Genomic DNA, 19,765 nt, shown 5'->3' on the forward strand with positions numbered 1-19,765 from the left:
ACCACCATTTCCACTTCCACCGCCACCAGCACCGGGTGGACCATACTGTTGGTTAGGAGGTAGGTACTGATTGATTCCGTTATTAGCAGGCGAAGCAATCGGCCCTCCTAGACCTGTCGGAATACCAGGTCGCTGTGGTGGGCCGTAAAGTTGATTTGGGGGCAAGTATTGACTAACTGGCGGTTCTGGTCTGGCTGCTAATTCCACTGCCAGTAATGCTATAGTTGCTGCTACTATCAACACCTGAAAGTGAGAAATCATGTAACTATTCCGCCTTCGATATCCGAATTGAATATTGTTCTTCCAATCATCAATTTTAATTATCCCATTAATACTGAACTTTATTTTCTCTGTAGGGCAAGAAAATCTAGCTCTATAGAACAAATTTTAGAATACTATATACAGATAATGCATGATAAATATTAACTATTTTTTCTATTACTTTATTCATGATTACTGTTAAACATACTCATAATATAAGTTTCTTTGGAAATTACTTTAAAAAAAATAGAGATTCCGACAATGCAATCTGCATTTCAAAATTAAACAAAAAATGTATGCTATTTAAATATAGACTAAAAATACTTTCTTATCCTATAAAAGAGTTGATTGAAACTTAAAATTGGTTTAAAAATTGAAACTTATTGGAAACTATTTGCCTAATTTGACGTTTTGCAAAATCGAAAAAATTTCGCTAAAGCAAGCGGCAACTTTCTGATTATTATTAATCCGTCTGCTGCTTTACTTCGTTGATCAAACGAGAAGCCTTTTACATTTCCATCTGTCCAAGCGAAGACAAATTTTATTATTGATCTCTGCAATCTTTTAAATTAATGGTTTGAATAATAATCTTTCGAATTCGAAAATAAATAAATGATTCTAGCTTTTCATTTGTTCTAGTCTATAACGTACCACATATATCACTTCAGTAACAAGGTTTTTATTCCCTACTTTACTTCTCAGTACTTCATGGAAGTACTTAGGGTATATTTTTTAATAATTAAAAAATAATTTTAGAATACTTAGTTAAAGATGATAAACCCAACTTTAAAAACACATTTTTATAAAACTTTATTTTTTGAAAAAAATTGATCCTAATTGATTGAGTTCATAGACAAACATTTGAATTTTAGCTTTAAGTTATCATACACTTTAGTGATCATGAAATATTATATATATAAGAGCCACTAAGATTTTCCTTGAAGAGATCACAGTTTCATATTTATACGAAGCAATCGTCCGAATTTATTTTAAATTGGGCAGGCAGTCTATGGATAAGTAACATGACAATTTTATAATCAAATATGCTGTCTTTCAAAGAGAATAAAATTATACGTATCTTACCAATTATTGCAAAATTTTGGTTGACAAGTTCCTATTTGAACATTAAAAACTAAAATTGCGAATAATAACAAAATGGTCCACATTTTTGTTTGAAGTGTGACCTGCTTAATTAAAATAATGATATTTATTTTTTCTGTATGATTCTTATGAAAATTGTTATGTTTTCGAAATCCCTTGGAAAATTTCAAAAAAAATTCACAAATAAATTTTCTTTTTCTTTGTGACTTAGAAAGAATAGAGATTTTTGTTGGAAAAACAAAAATTCATTTTTTGCGAAAATACAATTTTACGATGTGCTAAAAACCCATAAAGGACTTAATTTATTAGTTATAACAACGTTTTAGGGGAAGAGTAATGGAGTAATATAGAAAAATAGAGAGCGTTGAATATTATTTCAATAATACGAATTTTAAAGGTAGAAGTTTGATGTGAGAGTTGATGAAACGGATAAATCATGTTCTTCTTTTTTATGACATTATTTAATTTATTGTTATAAAAATATACTTCCAAAGATTTTATGCATATGTTAGCAAAAATGTCGAAAATAACGTGAGATAAAAGAAATTATCTACAGAAAATTTTCTTGAACCTTTTTAGAAAAACAATTTTGTTTGTTTGAAGTTTTTCCTATCTTTCGTCGTTTCACAAAAAATTTGAATTTTCGTTTCTCGGACAAAAAGTCTCTTTTTCTCCAAGGCCAGAGAACAGGGTACAGTATTACGGTGTATAATTTTTAGATTAGAAAGAATCCAAAAAAATCAAGAGAAAAAAAATGCTGGGTTTTTTTCATTAAAATTACTTTTTCAGAACAAAAGCTTTCGGCAAATCGGTAAGACACGTTTCATCGTGATCGTTCGACAAAATAACATTATATAAGTGGAAAATGATGCTACTCTTTCGGTAAAAAATTAAAAACTATAATTGAATATTCTACAGTTTTATGCATTAGCGGAGATATTAAATTCGACAAGATGTATCTGAATACGTGTATCTCATCCTTATAATGTCCATATAATGCGGATGACACTTGATGCTTGAAATCAGGTTAACGCAGTATCGTGAGTGCCAACCGCCGTCCCGGCATGTTCGATAATAATGAACTTTCCCATGTCAGCGGCATGTATAATGCGCGTCTCACGTATGTAAAATCCTATCAGTATGATGTCGTTGATCTAGCATCGTAATACAGAGTAGATTAAACGCTAAGAATATCATCAGTATAAGAGCATCGCCATGCTAAGAGCATCATCAATGCGATTATATCGCATTGCATCTGCTAAGGAGTGATTTTCTGTTAAATAAATGGAAACGCTAAAAGACAAATTTCGAAAGCGATAATTATGGCTCCAGTTAGTATTTCGTTAGATTAACGTGAACAATTTTAAGTAAATACTGCTATTAAGAATGAATGGACTGTGACGCATTAAAAGAAAGAGATGTTATAAAAATAATGTGAGAGTTTCATTGTTTTAATTCTACAAATGAGTGAATATACCCCTCAGTAGTTATAGATTGTAAGAAATTCATGATACTTGTAAATGTGACATTGAAATGTTATTAAAATGCTATTAAAAGGACAGCTAGTTAATATTAATTAATTTTTAAGAAATGAAAAATGGAAAAAAATATATAATGGAATTACTTTAAAAAGCCATGTTAAGAGTATAGAAATAACTATAATTTCATTTAATGATTTATAAAGATAATATTTAAAATCAAGAAATTAGTAACATCGCTATTGAAAACTTGAAAATGTTCAACTCTTTAAATTAAAATATTTGCAATTCAGTGATCTGGAAATGTAAACAATATTTATCTAAGGTGTTTATCTTTATCTTATCTATTTATATTACATATTTTTTCAAAGTAATAAAGAATTTTTAATTAAAGCAGCATATAAAATAAAAACATTTATATTGTATAGAAACAAAAACTAAACAATTTTCAAATGAAAACCTGCGACTTTGTGTAGCTTGAAACAACAGCGCCCGCAACTTCATAGACCCATTTTATATTCACATCAGAACCTTGTCACATGGACTCGTTGAATTACAATATTAAAACATTTTGATTGGCTTTTGAGTCATTCGAAATTGCTCGGTTTATTACATTTGAAATTTAACAATGAAATCCGCTGTTAGCTTTCAATTTGTTAAAAATTGTCAATTTGGTTTGTGCTTGTTATGGTGGCAAAATATTTAATTTTTATTGGAAATATAGCTCTTAAATTATCTACTTCGCTAAGAGAATGCAACGTAATTCCATTGAATAATACAAATTGTTTATTTCCGTTCATTCTTTTATTCTAATTTTTCGAATTTTTAGTGTATATCACATATTAAGATTTTTGAGATTTCTAATGATTTCAGAACATTTTAGAATATTCCAGAACTATTTTGAAATATTTCAAGGGATTTTTAATTATTCCAAATTATTTAAAGAAATTTCAAGGAATTTTAAAGCATTTCAAAGGATTCTTCACCACTTTAAAAGGTACAAAATAATATTATGAGCGGTTTTTAAATCAGCTTTAGAGACTGTAAAGAATTGTAGATGTTTTTAAACATTTTTTACAGAATATCTGCATATGAATTTTAATCGATTTAAGAAGACTTGCAGGGATTTTCAGAGAGTATAAAGATTGAAAGTATTTTCAAGAGTTTTCAAAATATTTCAGGTCCTATAACAAAACTTTTTAAGTTTGTAGTAGATTTCGAAGAATTTTAAAAAATTATAAAGTATTTAAAAAGATTGTAAGGATTTTCAAATTATTCAAAATATTTCAAGCGACTCCACTGTGCTTTCAAACAGATTTCACGGATTTTTTTGAAGATTTTAGGTGACCCTAAAGTATTTTAAGGGACTTCGAAGAATCTTAAGAAATTTCATGGTATATGCATGGATTTTATAACATTTTTATGGATTTTAACTGATTATAGATAACTGCGTCATTTAAAAGGGGTTTAGCGATTGTGTCAAAGTTTCCAATGGGTTTAAAAACAATGAAACGAATATTACAAAAGTTCTAAAATTTGCAAGTAGTTCAAAATGATCAAAGGATTTAAAGCGATTCCTAGTGAGCCCGAAGTCCTTTAAAATATTTGAAGGATTGTGAAAGTATTTAAAAATATTATAAGGGATTTCCTGAGATTTCTAAAAATTAAGTCTGGTTTTAGAGGATTTTAAGCGATTTGTGAAAGTGTTAAGGACTTTTATGGTTATAGTGGTCAGTATTTAATTAATCTGAAGTTGGTATTTTTGAATAATTTATCCCTTTTCAGTGCAATACAACTTAGCACTTAAAATATGTAATTATTGTATTACAGACGATTAATGACGAAAAAGTAGTCAAAAACGGTACTTCCTCTCTACAGTTCTATTTAAGATTGAAAATGAAATGAGAAAAATGAAAACATCGCACGTATATCATGCGTGTTTGTTGAATAGTTAAATTTGAAATACTTGTATTAAGCAAATTTTTAATACTTATTAAATGCCAACTTTGAAATAAAAAATTGCTTGAAAATGATGATGAGGGTTATACTATATCCCAGAGATATGTTTCATCCAATAAGCTGCATAAAAATGTCACAAAAAATTGAAAAATAAAATTACAGACATAGGATATCTTTTATCGGGAGTTGGATAAAAATTCTCCCACGTCAGATAATTTTAGTTGTCAATTATTTGAAATGTTAGTATCCAAATTCATATAAGAAATATTCCTGGGATTTACTGTGGTATTGCAGCTCATTTCGATTTTAATTTTTAAAAAATGTATGCCTCTAAATGCCTCTAATCTTCAGTTTCAGAGAATTCAAAAGTCTCTATTTCTAATGTGGTATTTACGTAGAAAATGTGTAGAAAATGGTAACATCTCGGCGAGGCCACGCAATACAAGGGATTTATGCAATGCACTTTTACGCATCTTCAAATTGTTACACGAAGCCTACGCGTTGTAGTAAGGCCGAGTCCTAATGCTCAGCGGGTATTCACGTACGCACGATGTACTACTCTTTCGCAATGGAAGTGAACACGGCGATGATTTACGGACACACCAATCATATCGAGGCGAGATAAAAGTCGCGAAAGTGGAGGGTATTATGATCTCGTAAATCCGAATGATTTTCTGGCTTTGCAACCGACGATTCGTTAAGCCAGGAAAAATTTGCTTTTAAGGTAAACATAACTCTTCCAATCTTTATTATCCGTTTCCTAATATCGATGCCATTTGCATTTCATAAGCCGCTCATAAATGGATATGGAATTCAAATTTTTGTTATTGCCTTTGAATTTAAATTTTTATAGAAAAATGAGAACTTTGTTATTGGCGACTGGAATGGCCAATAGGGATGATAGGTAATAAGATACTTGGGATACAAAAATTAGATACGAAATATTTAAAAAGCAAGACTGATAAGCAAATCAAAATTAAGTTTATAAGTTACATTACGCTTATGTTAAACGTATTCGTTTTAAAATGAATGGAAACCGGTTCAAGATGGATCGGAGTCCGGATCATTTTGAAGAAAGGCAAGCTCTTATGAGAGTTAATTTTTGTTCGTTAATTAAATTTGTTCATATTCAACTCAGGTCTTTTTTCTGTGAGAAATTAAATGACAATATTTCTCTTTTATTTTTGATCGTAAAATGACAAAATTGGTCGCCTTTTCGGATTGGTATTTTTAATGGAACGTCCCCTAATGTAAAATTATCCAAATTAAATTTAATTTAAAAATCCTTCGTTTAGTATTAACGAAATTTTTCTCTTTTTGCCGAAAATTTTAGTTTTTAAATATTAATTTTGTGCTATTTTTTATTAGTAAACACATTTATAATTCTTAAGTGATGTTAAAAGCTTATTATTAGCTTGAAATGAACAAAATTCCTTACACTAAAATAATTTAATTATATTTTGTTATATGAAAAGTTGGTTTCCTTTGAAATATAAAAAAAAGTTTTTTGGGATTTATAAAAGTGTTTGATAGTATGATAGGTAATAAGTATAATAATTTGTAATTGATTTATCTAAACGTTTGTTTAAATAAATTAAGATTTGGATTAAGCAAAGTTGTAATTGTTGAAACTAACTAAACGTTATTAAACGTTAGAATAACACATAAATATATTTAAATTTGAATCAGTGGGAATTCACTGAGAATCAGTGACAAAATTCCAATACCTAAATTAATGAAGATTCACTGGAAATTAATGAAAAGTAACTGAAATTCTAGTCGTTATTCACTAATTTTCCATAATCATGAAAAATGAATCGCTGATTTTCAGTGAAACTCCATCGATTGAAGTTATAATATTTTATTCAAATTATCTCATTATAAAAATGTATAATTTGAAAAATACGATGGCTTATTTATTCGCGGAAAAGTTCAAATACAAAAGTAGTATTGAGATAACTATTTTCCATAAGTTTAAAACTTTTTTCATAAAAAATTGTTTTTTTTTATGATATTACTAATTATATAATTTCAAATAAAAAATTTATTTCTAATGAATAATTTTTAATACTTACAAAAATCATTCATTTTGCCAATGTTCTTTGCAATTTATAAAAGTAAAACTGTCTTCAATTTTTCTTCGTTAAAACAATTTTTAAAAAATAAGTTTGGTTGTAAAAAATAACGATACTTACAAATTGTTGACTTATTTTGGAAATTAGAAACAGTAGAGTTCATGGGTATATTTTCCATGATGAATGACACATTTCCAATAAAAATTAAATCTTTTAATAGAAATTTGTAAGAAGCCACAGTAGGAAGATATTCAATGAGGAAAACTATGGTTAAAATAATTCTTTACGTTACTTTGAAACTTTTGTGATAAAAAGTTATTTTTTCTTTCATAAGAAATTACTGATAATATTATTTCAATTCTTCAAATCATAGAAATTCTTTTTTTCGGACACCTGATTTTTAGCACGAAAAGTACTTTAAGGGCATGCGACTGGCATGTAATTATATTCGGGGGCTGTTTCATTAGAAAAATCAATATATTCTACTTCAAATTTGGAAAATAGGATATTTATGAGCCATGTGAGTTATTATTTTGTTTAAATAATGCAATTATATAAATTATTTTTTAACTAGTGTACTATTTCAATAAAATAGAAGCTCCAATGGAATAGGCAGGTAAGTCCTTATACAAATGTTGGAATCTATTCCCCATAATTGAAAGAAAATATTTATATTTCGTAAAATTATAAAACCGCCGAATATAAATCCCGTTAATTTTTTTTTAATTTATACAGATTCGATGTTTCCCGGAAGTATTCAATTAAAGTTTATTGAATGAGCGTAATAAATGAGGAAGCAAACTAAATTCGTCTTGTTTCTCTTAAACCAAACTTTATTCGAAAACTTCAACTCGCGAATCTTTGCTGAGCTTGAAAAACTGATTCAAGATGGAAACGTTCTTACAGAATCTTTGGAAAGCAATAAACAATCTTTGTAGTTTTTTGTTAAAAGTTAGTTTTGTGAAAAGAACTTTTCGTTTCTTCCCTTTGCTCAGAAGCTCCTCAATCTTGTTTTGCGGCAGGTCAGCCAATACTCAACTCACCCTCATATCGATACTGTTCGACGGCAATTCCGTGATCGAAGCGTAAGTGGACGACACGTGTTCACGCTTCACCGACGCGGATGTGTGACTCGCGTGTCTTTATGGGAGATGACTATGGCGCAGAGTGCGAGGTAGCCAGAGCTTTGGACGGGTTTTATACTTTCGCGAGAGTGAGGATCATCCTCCATTCTCCGATATGTAACATCACGAGCAAGGCCATTACGCCACGGATTCCTCTTTCAGGGGACACTCAGGGGTCTTTTGGGGTAGCTAAAAGTTACACTTATGCGTTGCGATGTTTGTCTAATACCAAGTCGAGATCCTACGCGATCCGCTGGTCAATGGGGCACGGAATAGAACATAAATAGACGAGGTGCACGTATCACTTGCTACCACGACTCAGCATAAAATATTTTAATTACAAAACAGAAAATTCGCTCATTACGACCACTTTTAGCTCTAATTTGTTTTACAATTAGAGACTACGAGTAAAACACTTTACTCATTTTATTTCGCCGTACATTGTGCCAAAAAAGCAGTTGTTTTTTTTTACAAAAATCGCTCGACAGTTCAATTTTCAACGGATTTTTATGTATTGTTTGTTTCTTAACGAAAAGATAAGATTATTTGTTCAAAGTAGCTGAACTCGAAAAGTTTCGTGTGAAAACTGTTTGAAGAATTAATAGAGATCGAAAATAAACAAATTATCATAGAAAAAAGACATCGGGAAGACATTCTTAGTTGATGTTGTAAATAACATAATTGCATTCTTTGAAAAATGGCCAAGTCTTGAATTTCTCTATGAAAATAGTTTGAACAAGTTATCATTCTGTAAAAGTGTTAAGTTTTATAAAAAAAGTATTGAAAAGGAATTCTTAGTTAATTCCGTGGAAAAATTAGCCTATTAGTAGAAAAATACCCAAACTGTGAATCTACTTATAAAATCTGTTTAAAATATTACCAAATAGCAAAGATTTTTGTTTTAATATAGTCAACTTTATATACAAGGTTTAATCTTTAAATTGAGCCGTACTAGAAATTTCTAGAACGACAAATTCGCACTCTTTGTTGTTTTTGAAAAATGGCCAAACATACTAATTTTCTCAAAAAGCTGAAGTGTAAGAGCAAACGTATTAACAGATTCGCATTCGGTGACTACAAAAACATCTAGTTATGTGGTTTGGTTCACCGTACGACAATGTTTTATTTTTTATAAGTCTGTGTTATTATGAAAATCTTAAAAAAAAGAATGTTACTGCTGTAACTTTCTAAAAAATTTCAATTTATTTGGTAAATAAAAAAACATTTTTCATAAAAACTAGATCAAATCGATAATGTAGGATTTAAACTTTGTTTTACAAAAATCACTCAAGAGATCAATTTTCAACGGACATTAATGTACTTTATTTTCAAATAGCCGCGTGGGTTCCAGACATAACTTGTAACTGCTAATATAATTATTTATTATAGCCGAAGAAAAATTTCTGATTTAATGAAAGTAAAGTGTTGTATTTTTTAATAACTTTTGAAGTGAGCCACTGCTCGAAAGAATCTCAAATTCAATAAAACAGGGGTTTTAAAAATTATAATAACTTTACGTTACTAAAATAAATGGTGTGAAAATAAAGAAAATTTTCTATAATTTAGTAAGCAAGGTAATAAACAAGTGTAATTTTGTCGTGATTTTCTATGATTAGTTGATGAAATGCATACCATTTGCGTTAAATTTGTGATTAATTAATATAAATTCAAGATTAGTTTAAATAAGTTTCTTTCTTGCAATTATTTAAACAATCTTTGTAAAAAAATCCGTAGTTTGACAATGTCTGAACAAATGGGTTAAATTTTTTCGCCGAATAAACTGGAAATGTTTTGTCAACTTCTTCTTTTCATATTTTGTCATTTTACAACTAGTTGTATTAATTTAAAATTTAAAATTTATTTAACAGTCTCCTTTTTTTGAAGGAATCAACTAAAAATGTCTTGCCAATTATAGCAAAATGTATAGCAAAATGTATAGCAAAATGTATAGCAAATTTGAATTATCTGAACCATTTTTATCATTTTGATGGTAATTTTTTACAGTTTTACCTTAAATAAGCTTTTTTAGGTAATTTAAGAGTGTCAGGGCGTCATTGTTATAGGATAAATAGATTATTGATTTATTATGTACCGTATTTTGGAGTCAATGGAATATTCGAATAATATATTCTACAAATCTTATGCATGACTGAAAGCACTAAATGATTAAAAGCCTTCAGTCCTACTTCTATTTCTATTTTGTTTTACATTGTGCCTTTAAGCTTTGAAAAAAAATTTTAAATGCGAAAAACTATTTTAAAATACTTTAAAGCGTACAAAATAAAAAAAAACATACATTTTGTAACAACTGCTACTTGGAAGATGGTGAAAAGTTTCATAATAAAACTTTAATTTAAACATTGTCGGAATAATACATTTTTTTAACATTTAGGAGAAAATGCCAGCCAAGAGTAAATGGTAAGGCAATTTTATATGATTCCGTGAAAAAATTGTTCCTTTGCATGAAAAAGAAGTAAAAATAGCTATTTCTTTATAAGAATTGTCTGAATAAATAAAAGTTGCTGTCACTGGCGAGACATTTTTAGTCGATTCCTGAAAAAATGATACTATTCATGGGGGAACGTCAAAATTTTCATTTGTTTAAAAGAATTGTTTAAATAATAAGCAGTTATTTTTAATTTTTTTTTCAGTTCAGCTTTTCGAAAAAAATTACGAAATCATATGTTACATAGCACAAAAAGTAACAATATCATAATTAAAAAATTAACTATTGCCCCAAAACCTTCTGAAAAAATTCTTACGCGTTCTTTTAGCAATTATAATCAATTTCTGTACCATAAGATTTTTTCGTTAAGTTTATACTTTACGAGAAAAAAAATAATGAAGTTTAATATCACGGAGTTTTATAAAAATCGCCATTTTGGAAAACCTACGACGGGAAAAAAGGAAGAATAACAAAAATTGATATAAAAAAAAAATTACACAAAAATTTTGACTTTTTTTCTTCAAACTAAAAAATAATAAAGTTATTGAATTTGTTTTACAAATTAATTTGCAGATTCCGAAAGAGCACTTTTTGTCGTAAGTTTGCAGAATTACAATTTAAAAAAAAAAAACATCTTCACATGTATCAAAATAAGTTTTATGTATGTGCTAAAACTATTTAGAAATAATTTTTGGTAGGTGAACATAATTTAAAAAAAATTATAACGTTATGGACAAATAATAAAATGAAAGTTATCTTTGGGATTTGCAGTGTTCAGCTAGTTTAAATTCAGAGAAAAGTATCATGGTAATGTGCCATTGGAAAGACATTCTTAGCTGTTTCCGTAAAAAATGCAGCATATTCCCTAAAAAATTTTGAAACTGGGAAATTGTTTATAAAATTTGTAAAAATAATAGCCGAAAGTATCTATTCTTCATTAGGCGTAAGGAAATAAAATAAGTAACTTGTTACATTATGCTTAGCCATTTTTTCATTAAATAAATAAAGACATTTTTCGTCAAAATCTACATACATAAGTCTTTTAGAAACTTAAAAATCTTTTATTAAAAAAAGAGTCTAAATCGATTGAATAGTGCAAGCTAAAAGTGATTTGTCCACAGAAACTGTTTTTGTCCCAAATGGCGCCGGTCATTGATGCCCAGTCATCCCAAAATTAAAGATTGTTTTTTTATGGTATTCAATTATCAAAATTATTTGTGTTATAAGATTAATTCTAGCACCAAAGGGGCAGTTACTAAAGTTATTTCGTCTGTGATATACATAGGAAACGGCATCAAGTTTTAGTTGGTTCAAAAGATCTTTCATAAAACACATTGGGAAATATTTATTTTAAATCTCAAATATGCTCTAACCTTTTTACAATTCATGTAAAAGAAAATAAGGTTAAAAAAATCCTTTGCAGTCCCGTGCATACACGAGAACGTAAAAGGTACATATTTTAAATATTTGCAATACAGCTTCACGTATTAAGTTGTTCGTTTAATAATAAATAACCTTTGAATTATATAAATTATTTTTAATTTATTGAATTTCTAAGGTAAATGTGCCAGTCTTCGTCACTGCATGGGTTGTCGGCAGATGGGCAGTGGTTTACATAATATAGTAAGCTGTTGTGTTCTTCGTTCTCAGCAAAAATGTTTTTCTCTAAATGCCATTGCCGATCACTCACACAACGAAGTGCCGATAACTAGAGCAGCCAGATTTCTGACTTGCCGATAACCCATGCATTCTCGTATTTATAACTTCGAACTTCTTATAATATTCATTCTAATAGGATATGTTACAAGTAATAAGTAATTTACCTTTCTAAAGGTACGCTTCATTCGATAAAACAAATTTCTTAAGCTTTAACTATGTTTAATATAGCTTTTTAAGCATTTGAAATTCGCCTTAAGCTTCCGATAACTGGCACACTTACCTCATTTTTGATTATATAACTTGCAAAATATTTCGTTAAATTAATTAATTAATTAATAAAATGTTATCAATTAAATAATTTAAATCTCCGATTTGTGAGATAGTAATTCTTAGTTAATAAATTATTCTAGAAGTGCAACAATCATATGACATCAAAGTAATCAATATTATTTTTTTGATCAATTTTCTTTTTTTACCTTTTCCTTGAATACTATTTTTTTCCAGAAGGTGTTTCATATGCTTCATAAAGTTGAATAATAATATATACTTAAATTTTACGCATAGATTAAAATCCCTAATTCTAATAAAACTCTCATGTATTACTACATCAATTTAAACTTTCATATGAAAATAATTACAAATTGAGGATAGAGTTATAATATTAAGAAATTTTGTATTCAGTGAAATAATAACAAGCTCAATAGGCTTATTTATCTACCAATACATATAACTGTTTCCACCTAGCCGCTGCATTTGTCGTCCACTGTGCCAATTAATTATTTAGCAAATTCTAACAAAGAAAAATCGGTTAAATCAGCCAATTATGAGTGAAATAAGCTTCGCCGAAAATAGCTAAGTCAAATAATCTATGAAAAAAAATTATTAGTGAAATAATTTTGGAAATGATCGCGTTTACAGTACTAAAATATTTAATCATTTCTGCATTTCAGGTGATTAATTCTTCATCGATTGTTGGTTTTGATCTTTTATTCATTTTAGTTGTTGTAGTCCGAAATTATTGGCTTAGCCAATGGCTTATATAACTGCTTTTTTGTTTGTTTGAGATATGTTAAATAACTAATTGGTTGAAGCACATAAAACACAGCATTTAGCACCAATTATGCAAAGCTTAAATACGAAAAATATCGATACAAAGTTTCCGATATTTTTCTTCTAATAAAGAGTACGGCGGATCAAATTTAATTATAAAGCACCACAAAATTAGGTTAGGCGTGTGTATGACAAGTTAGCGCACCTCGAAGCCTTATTATTAAAAATTAATTATCTCTATCACTGAATAAAAATTTGAAGAATAACGATTGTGTTCTTTTCCCGAATGTTTAATTTTATTTTTAAAGCTTGTTTGATGATGCAGCTTCGTTAGTAGTAAAAAATAAGAAGTGCATTTAAATGCAGATGCAAGGTTCCCAATATGTTCATTACTATGAAGGAGGAGGGTCTGCATAATTTACTTAAAAAGTAAATAGATAATTTAGTAAATATTCAATGAAGGGCATTATGTATCCTATTTATCAGTACATTTTTTATCATATAATAACTTAATTGTTGCGATCAGAGCATCTACACAAATAAATATTGTTTTCAAATAATTGTAAAAAAAACTAAAAACTACGCTAACTTTTAGAAAGGTCTAAGAACCGGCCTTATTGATAATCTTACTTTTAAAATGTAGGGGAATTAAGTAGAAGACTTGCAAATGAATTTAAAGAAAAAAACGATGTTAACTAATGTATTTTCTTAATTAAATAAATATACCATAAAAAGTCGTTAAAATATAAAGAATTCTTTAGCCTAAAAAGTGATGAATAAATCAAGAATCAAGTTTATCCAGCAATTTAATGAAATGTGCATTTGCTAGCACAACAATTATTTTGTAATTAAATTAGGTGCAGAACACTTTATTTTATATTTTAGAGTTTTTCAAGCATTGCAGAAACGTTGTGCTTTTAAATTATATTTCATACGTGGCTTCTATTGTGTTGTAACACATTTTTACTGATTTGTTATATTCTGAAAAGGTCTCATTAAAATATAACTGTTCGTTATCCTAAACTTAAAGTAAACGTTAAAATTTCGCTTAAAGTATCAAAGTAGGCAACTCCGTATAAAACAAAATAGAATCATTTATATAATTTTTTATATCAATTTTACTGCGTTTTGAAAATATTCATGTTTGGAGGTTAATTTTTTTCAACTTTTAGATTAAAAAATGTGTATTTGAAAATTAGAATACGCAAAATGTCCCATTTTCATACAGAAAGAAATACATACTTATTATTTCAAAAATTCAAAATGAATTACTTCGACCCCTCCAAAGAATATGCATCATACGCTTTTTATACTTATGTAATTATGATCAAGTTTTATTTAAAATTACGCATTTACTCTGCGAACAAAGTTGAATTCATTGAATAAATAATTAAAATAATTCCATTCTTCTAACTAAATTACAAGAATTTATTTACATATTTTAAAGAAATTTGGATACATAATAATTGATAGTTCGTACGTAATCCATATATTACATAAAAATTAACAAATTTCCAACCATAAAAGTGTCGCTGCAGCAACGAGTTTCAATAATAATGCAACCATGCTTTAATAAACTCTCTAAATTATTATTATTATAGTGAAGCAGATAATTTTTGTCTGAAATGTAAGATACATAGCGGATTAAATTACTTTTCTTTTTACTGAGAGAGAATGTCTTGAGATGATTCGATCAGCTTATACAATATATAATTTGTATTGTATAGATACTTTGTACATTAGATATTAAATGCATTCTTATTAATAGAAATTATCAATGAGTTTAAAATCTGGGTATATGCTTCTTGCACCGCAAATGACCTATTTTACAAAATAGCGTAACATGGAATGCCGATTAAATAGTTTTAAGTTAATTAAATTCTGAAACAATAAGAAATAACCTTAGTAAGACGCCTTGAAACCTTGAAAATAATCATATGTAATTATTTACTGATTGATTTATTAGAAGTTTAAATGACGAGATTTTATTTTTAGAATTGGGGTTAATGACATATCTATAGTAAATTTGCGAGTAAAATAATAGATAGGGGTTAGGAGGTTAACTGGAAATTGAATTGAAAATAATATAAAATAAATGGAAAATTTTAATCATTTTTCGTGATTCTGTAGGCCTCAAGTTTTTGGGATAAATCTTTACAAAGAACGGAATATAAGAAAATACATGTTAGCTCAATAGCAAAATATATCAAATTCGCTTTGGTGACATTGGATGTAACGAAAATTTAAAATAATCAGTTTTCAATAGAAGATGTAATTAAAAAACATTTATATATGTATTTTCATTCAGTTTAGGGGTTGCTAATTGTCTTAGCATAGTGCGTGAAACCGAAAACATATTTGATTAGATTGAAGGGAATATTAAAAAACACTATTGCTTGCATTTATTTATACATTGCAATTACCTTAAGAATAAAGTAAGAACACAATAAATTCTATATTGTAACTCAAAAGATATGAGCGAACTTATTAAATAAGCACAAGCGGTCCTAAACCCACGGAAATTTCATACTTGCCTTCTGCTCAAGAACGAACACAACTTATTTACTTTGCTTGTTTTTCCATAATTTATTTATAGCATGGCAAAGGCTCTTTTGCTAAAAGCAACCTTGTTAAGTTAAACGCGTATTAAAGATGAAATCTAATTTTTATATGTGAATCTTAAGCATATCCTCATCTTTTTATATTAAGTTTAAAGTGTCATTCTCGCAAAATGTAATTTCCTTATTTTTATTAACAATCAGTTTAAAATACATTTTTTTTAAAAATGGTTAGAAAAATTGGTAGCGAAAATACTAAAATAATACTCGTACAAGCGATTGGATTTCACTGCCAATGAATTCAGAGGCTTCAATGATTCTTTTTAAATTGTCACTAATAATTTAAAAATTTTGAATAGGCTTTTGCTCAGATGGAAACTTGAAATTAGCAAAATTAACAATAACTTAAGATTTTTCAACCATTTTTGAATTGTCATGAAAACTACAAGGAACACTTAGTACAAGATTTTAATTTTGATAGCAACTTTCTTTTAAACATAACACAAAAATATCACAAAATATTTAAACTAAAGTAATTATTTATAACTTCCAAAACGGTAGAGTTATTGAAATTTTGATGGAAAATAAAATCTAAAAATAAAAAATAAAAGAATTTCCTCGATGATCAAGTTTACATAGTAGAATAAAATGTAGTCACATTTATATCGCCTGATGGCATCTTCCTAATAATTTCTTTTGTAAAATACTTAATCTGCTCAACGTGAAAAAATAACCGCTTTTAAATCTTATTGGATTTGGAAATGGAAACCTCAGAAATAAAAATAAATTACATGGTTTTCAAAAACATTTTGTATATCTGTTTGAATGGTTCAGGGGAGGTTTTTGTACTTGCAATTCGTTTGTTATCTATAAAAAAAGGATTTGCGACCGCGATAAGCAATCTATTCGGAAAAGGTGAATTAACTTACAAAATTAGACAACTTTACTGTTTTTGGCATTTGGTTATACAAAAGGCTGTATCTAGTCGTCCCGAAAAATTGGTGGAGTTGGAAAAGGGGATAGACTAGTCTTTTCGAATTTGCGGGAGGACTAGCCAAGATCATGAAAAATATTCCCGAAATTCGAAACGACGCGACGACACACTTCGTATATAAATGATACAAAATCTATTTTCCCAAAGAGGGAGAAAGAAATTATATCCGCTCTCGTACAGTTTTGGCAGTCGAAAACTAAAAAGGGAGAAAGAAATTATATCCGTTCTCGTACAGTTTTGGCAGTCGAAAACTAAAAATTCAAGAAAAGATTTTCACGAATCGTGATTACGAAATTCGTTTGTTTTTCACAGCCGAAAATTTAATTTATAATTTTTTTCTCAGAGCGCAGTCCCATGGAGGTAGATTAGTAGAATAGTGGAACTGTTTTGACCAATAAGACGACTGCTAGCGCTCGTGCAGGCACCCCATTGGTAAAAACTGTTCCACTATTTTACTAATCTAACTCCATGGGACTGCGCCCTTACTACTTGGTGAAAAAGCCTTTTGATAGGCAAAGGGCAAAAACAATACACTTGTTTCAATTTACAACTAATTAAAAAATTTTCTAATAATTTATTTTTTCTCTTGCAAGTAGTTAATTGTCGTCTAAATCGCTCAAACAGATATTTAAACTGTTTTTGTAAACTTTTTTTTATTTATAACACGACAAAGATGAAAAATCAAAATTCATTAGACTAGACGTCTGAAATTTAAACCCGATCTTACAATAAATAAAATGCCTACTTTGTGGATTAACAAGTTATATTCAATATCCGAGTACTTAATTTTAGCTTCAGGGTGTTAAAAGTCGATAAAGTTAAATAAGTGTCATAATCAATTAATTATTACAAGGTACTAAAAAAGCAGCTCAGTGCTCACGATTTTTTTTCATCTTTTCATTGTATCGGTAAACGTCTCGTGGTGCGTAACGGCCTCGCTTTAGCAGGGTAAAGTTATTGAATTATAGCAGTAAGTATATAAAAACCTTCGCGGCAGTGTCTTGGCGGTCGTTCCATCAAATCGAATATTATTTTTAAAGGTAATAAAAAATTACATCTCAAGGATGGTGCAAGATTGCATTCATAAAAAACATAAATAATAAGTCCGCAAAAATTTCCCAGGAAGGTTAAAGTGTATGAAAAAGTCACGGGATACAGGTTTTTACCAAGGCATATCGCTAAAATTAATTTTCATGTCAAGGACATCGAGAGTCTTCACTTCGCCCTGACCAAATTGTCCTTATCTTTGTTTTCTATCAATGAAGATGTTACGTTTATTATATGTAAGTCATATGCACTTGTGTGCCTACCTGCACGCAAGCAACTGAAAAATATGCTTCTCTCAATCCAGGGGATTAAGACTTAATTCGGCACACAAAACAAATTTGTTCTCAATTCCCAAAATATCAATGGGTCAATTAGGATTATTTACGTAAAAATTGAAAAAATTTTGAAAACAAGAATATTTCTTTTAACGCTTCATTAGTCTTAAAAGCTGTTCAAGAAATTTTTACTCCTATCACATAAAGATTTTTTTGTGTAACTTTATATTTTTCATAGATAATTAATTTTTACTTTGTTTAATTATTCTTGTTTTAAATCCAATTTGAAAATTTATAAATTCTTACTATTTTAAAAATACTTTTGTTTCTCAGAGCTTAGAAAATAAAAATGGTAAAATTTGAGCAATTCAAGTTACATTAGATATTTTTTAATTTCAAACGTTTTAACTTGAAATTATACAAATGATTTTATCATTGATTTTACTTGCTACGTTTGATATCCTCTAAACCAAAAATTGTTTATTTTTTGTATTTTTAAAATAAAACAATCCCATGGTGAAACAAATAAAGTTGAAAAAAATAAAAATTGGAAGTATTATTAAATAATGATTAATTTTGAACATTTTATTTTGAATTCTATTATTTTTATTTTTTAAATTTAGATTTATATTTACTACCTTTCGATAAATATACGCATCTAAGCTCATGTAATGTTACTGGAATGTAAAAGCGAGTCATCTGAATTTTAGTTAAATCAAATAATTTCTTTTACTCTGTGTATGGATCTGAAATTTAAATTTGGGGAAATTTGAAAAATTGTCCCATGGGCCAAAAATTGATGTTGAATTTTTTTTAGGTAAAGTTTTTGGCAGTAAATGATAATATAAAATTATAAAGTCAAAAACAAAATTGGTTTTAAATTTAGAACTTTTTTTAAAGTGCAAAAAATCATGCTTTTTGGATAGTGTTAATTACACGTGGAAAAAATTTATCACATTATGCTTGAAATTTCTTATAATTGATAAAAGATCCCATTGTTTTGTGATCCTGATCAAACTTTTCCTTGTTTGATGTTTATGAATTAGGTTTTAGATGTTCTTATTTTTAAAATTTCTTTCTTTTCTCAAGACCGACGTTTTGCTTTATATAAGTAAGAAAAGTGTTAATTTTTAAAATGAATGATCATAAAAATATCACATTTTCTAGTTCAGTATAATATTATAGACTTTCATTTTGAATTTGATATCATTTAATTTTACGTATTTTAAATTATAAATTCGTCCTTATCGAAATTTACGACTCTCATAGAATGTGTTCTAAATCTATATCCAATTTTTTTTCGCTTTCAAGAAACTATAAGAAATGATTTTCAATTATATAAGAAAATAAATACGTGTAATCGGCAGAAGTCCTGCATTTAAATCCTTTACAGAACCGACAAGCTGATTTTCTAGAAATTACAAGCCTTTCATTAAATTGTTTTTAATGAAATTAATATTGAGGGAATGCAATTTTTCACAATTCATTCAACCATTCTTTCCACTCTTGTCCAGTTCTTCACAGAGAGCTCGCATTTATTTCAATTGTTTAAAATTCAATTTTTTACATTGCGACCACAGCAATTATGAAGTATAAAAATGAAAGCTTTACAGAAATTTAGTCATTCGTTATTATATGATTAAAAAATAAATCAGTTAAATTAATGTTCAAGCAAATAAAATTTAGATGTATGATAGGTACTTCATTGATGCATATAAATACATGAACTTTTGCAGCT

At 28.2% G+C, this 19,765-nt stretch overlaps 1 protein-coding gene across 1 annotated transcript in view; it reads right to left on the reverse strand.

Annotated features, from left to right (window-relative positions):
* The window catches only part of LOC117171034 (pro-resilin-like), a 10,951-nt gene extending 2,929 nt beyond the window's left edge, over positions 1-8,022 (reverse strand). The window contains exons 1-2 of the mRNA XM_033358079.1: positions 7,918-8,022; positions 3-243 (exon numbers count right to left, since the gene is read on the reverse strand). Of these exons, the coding sequence (XP_033213970.1) occupies positions 3-243; positions 7,918-7,923 (247 nt within the window). The 5' untranslated portion in view covers positions 7,924-8,022. The remainder of the gene's footprint in view (positions 1-2; positions 244-7,917) is intronic.
* Positions 8,023-19,765: the final 11,743 nt, after the last annotated feature.

Source organism: Belonocnema kinseyi, chromosome 4, assembly GCF_010883055.1.
Source record: "Belonocnema kinseyi isolate 2016_QV_RU_SX_M_011 chromosome 4, B_treatae_v1, whole genome shotgun sequence".
Lineage (NCBI taxonomy): Eukaryota > Metazoa > Arthropoda > Insecta > Hymenoptera > Cynipidae > Belonocnema > Belonocnema kinseyi.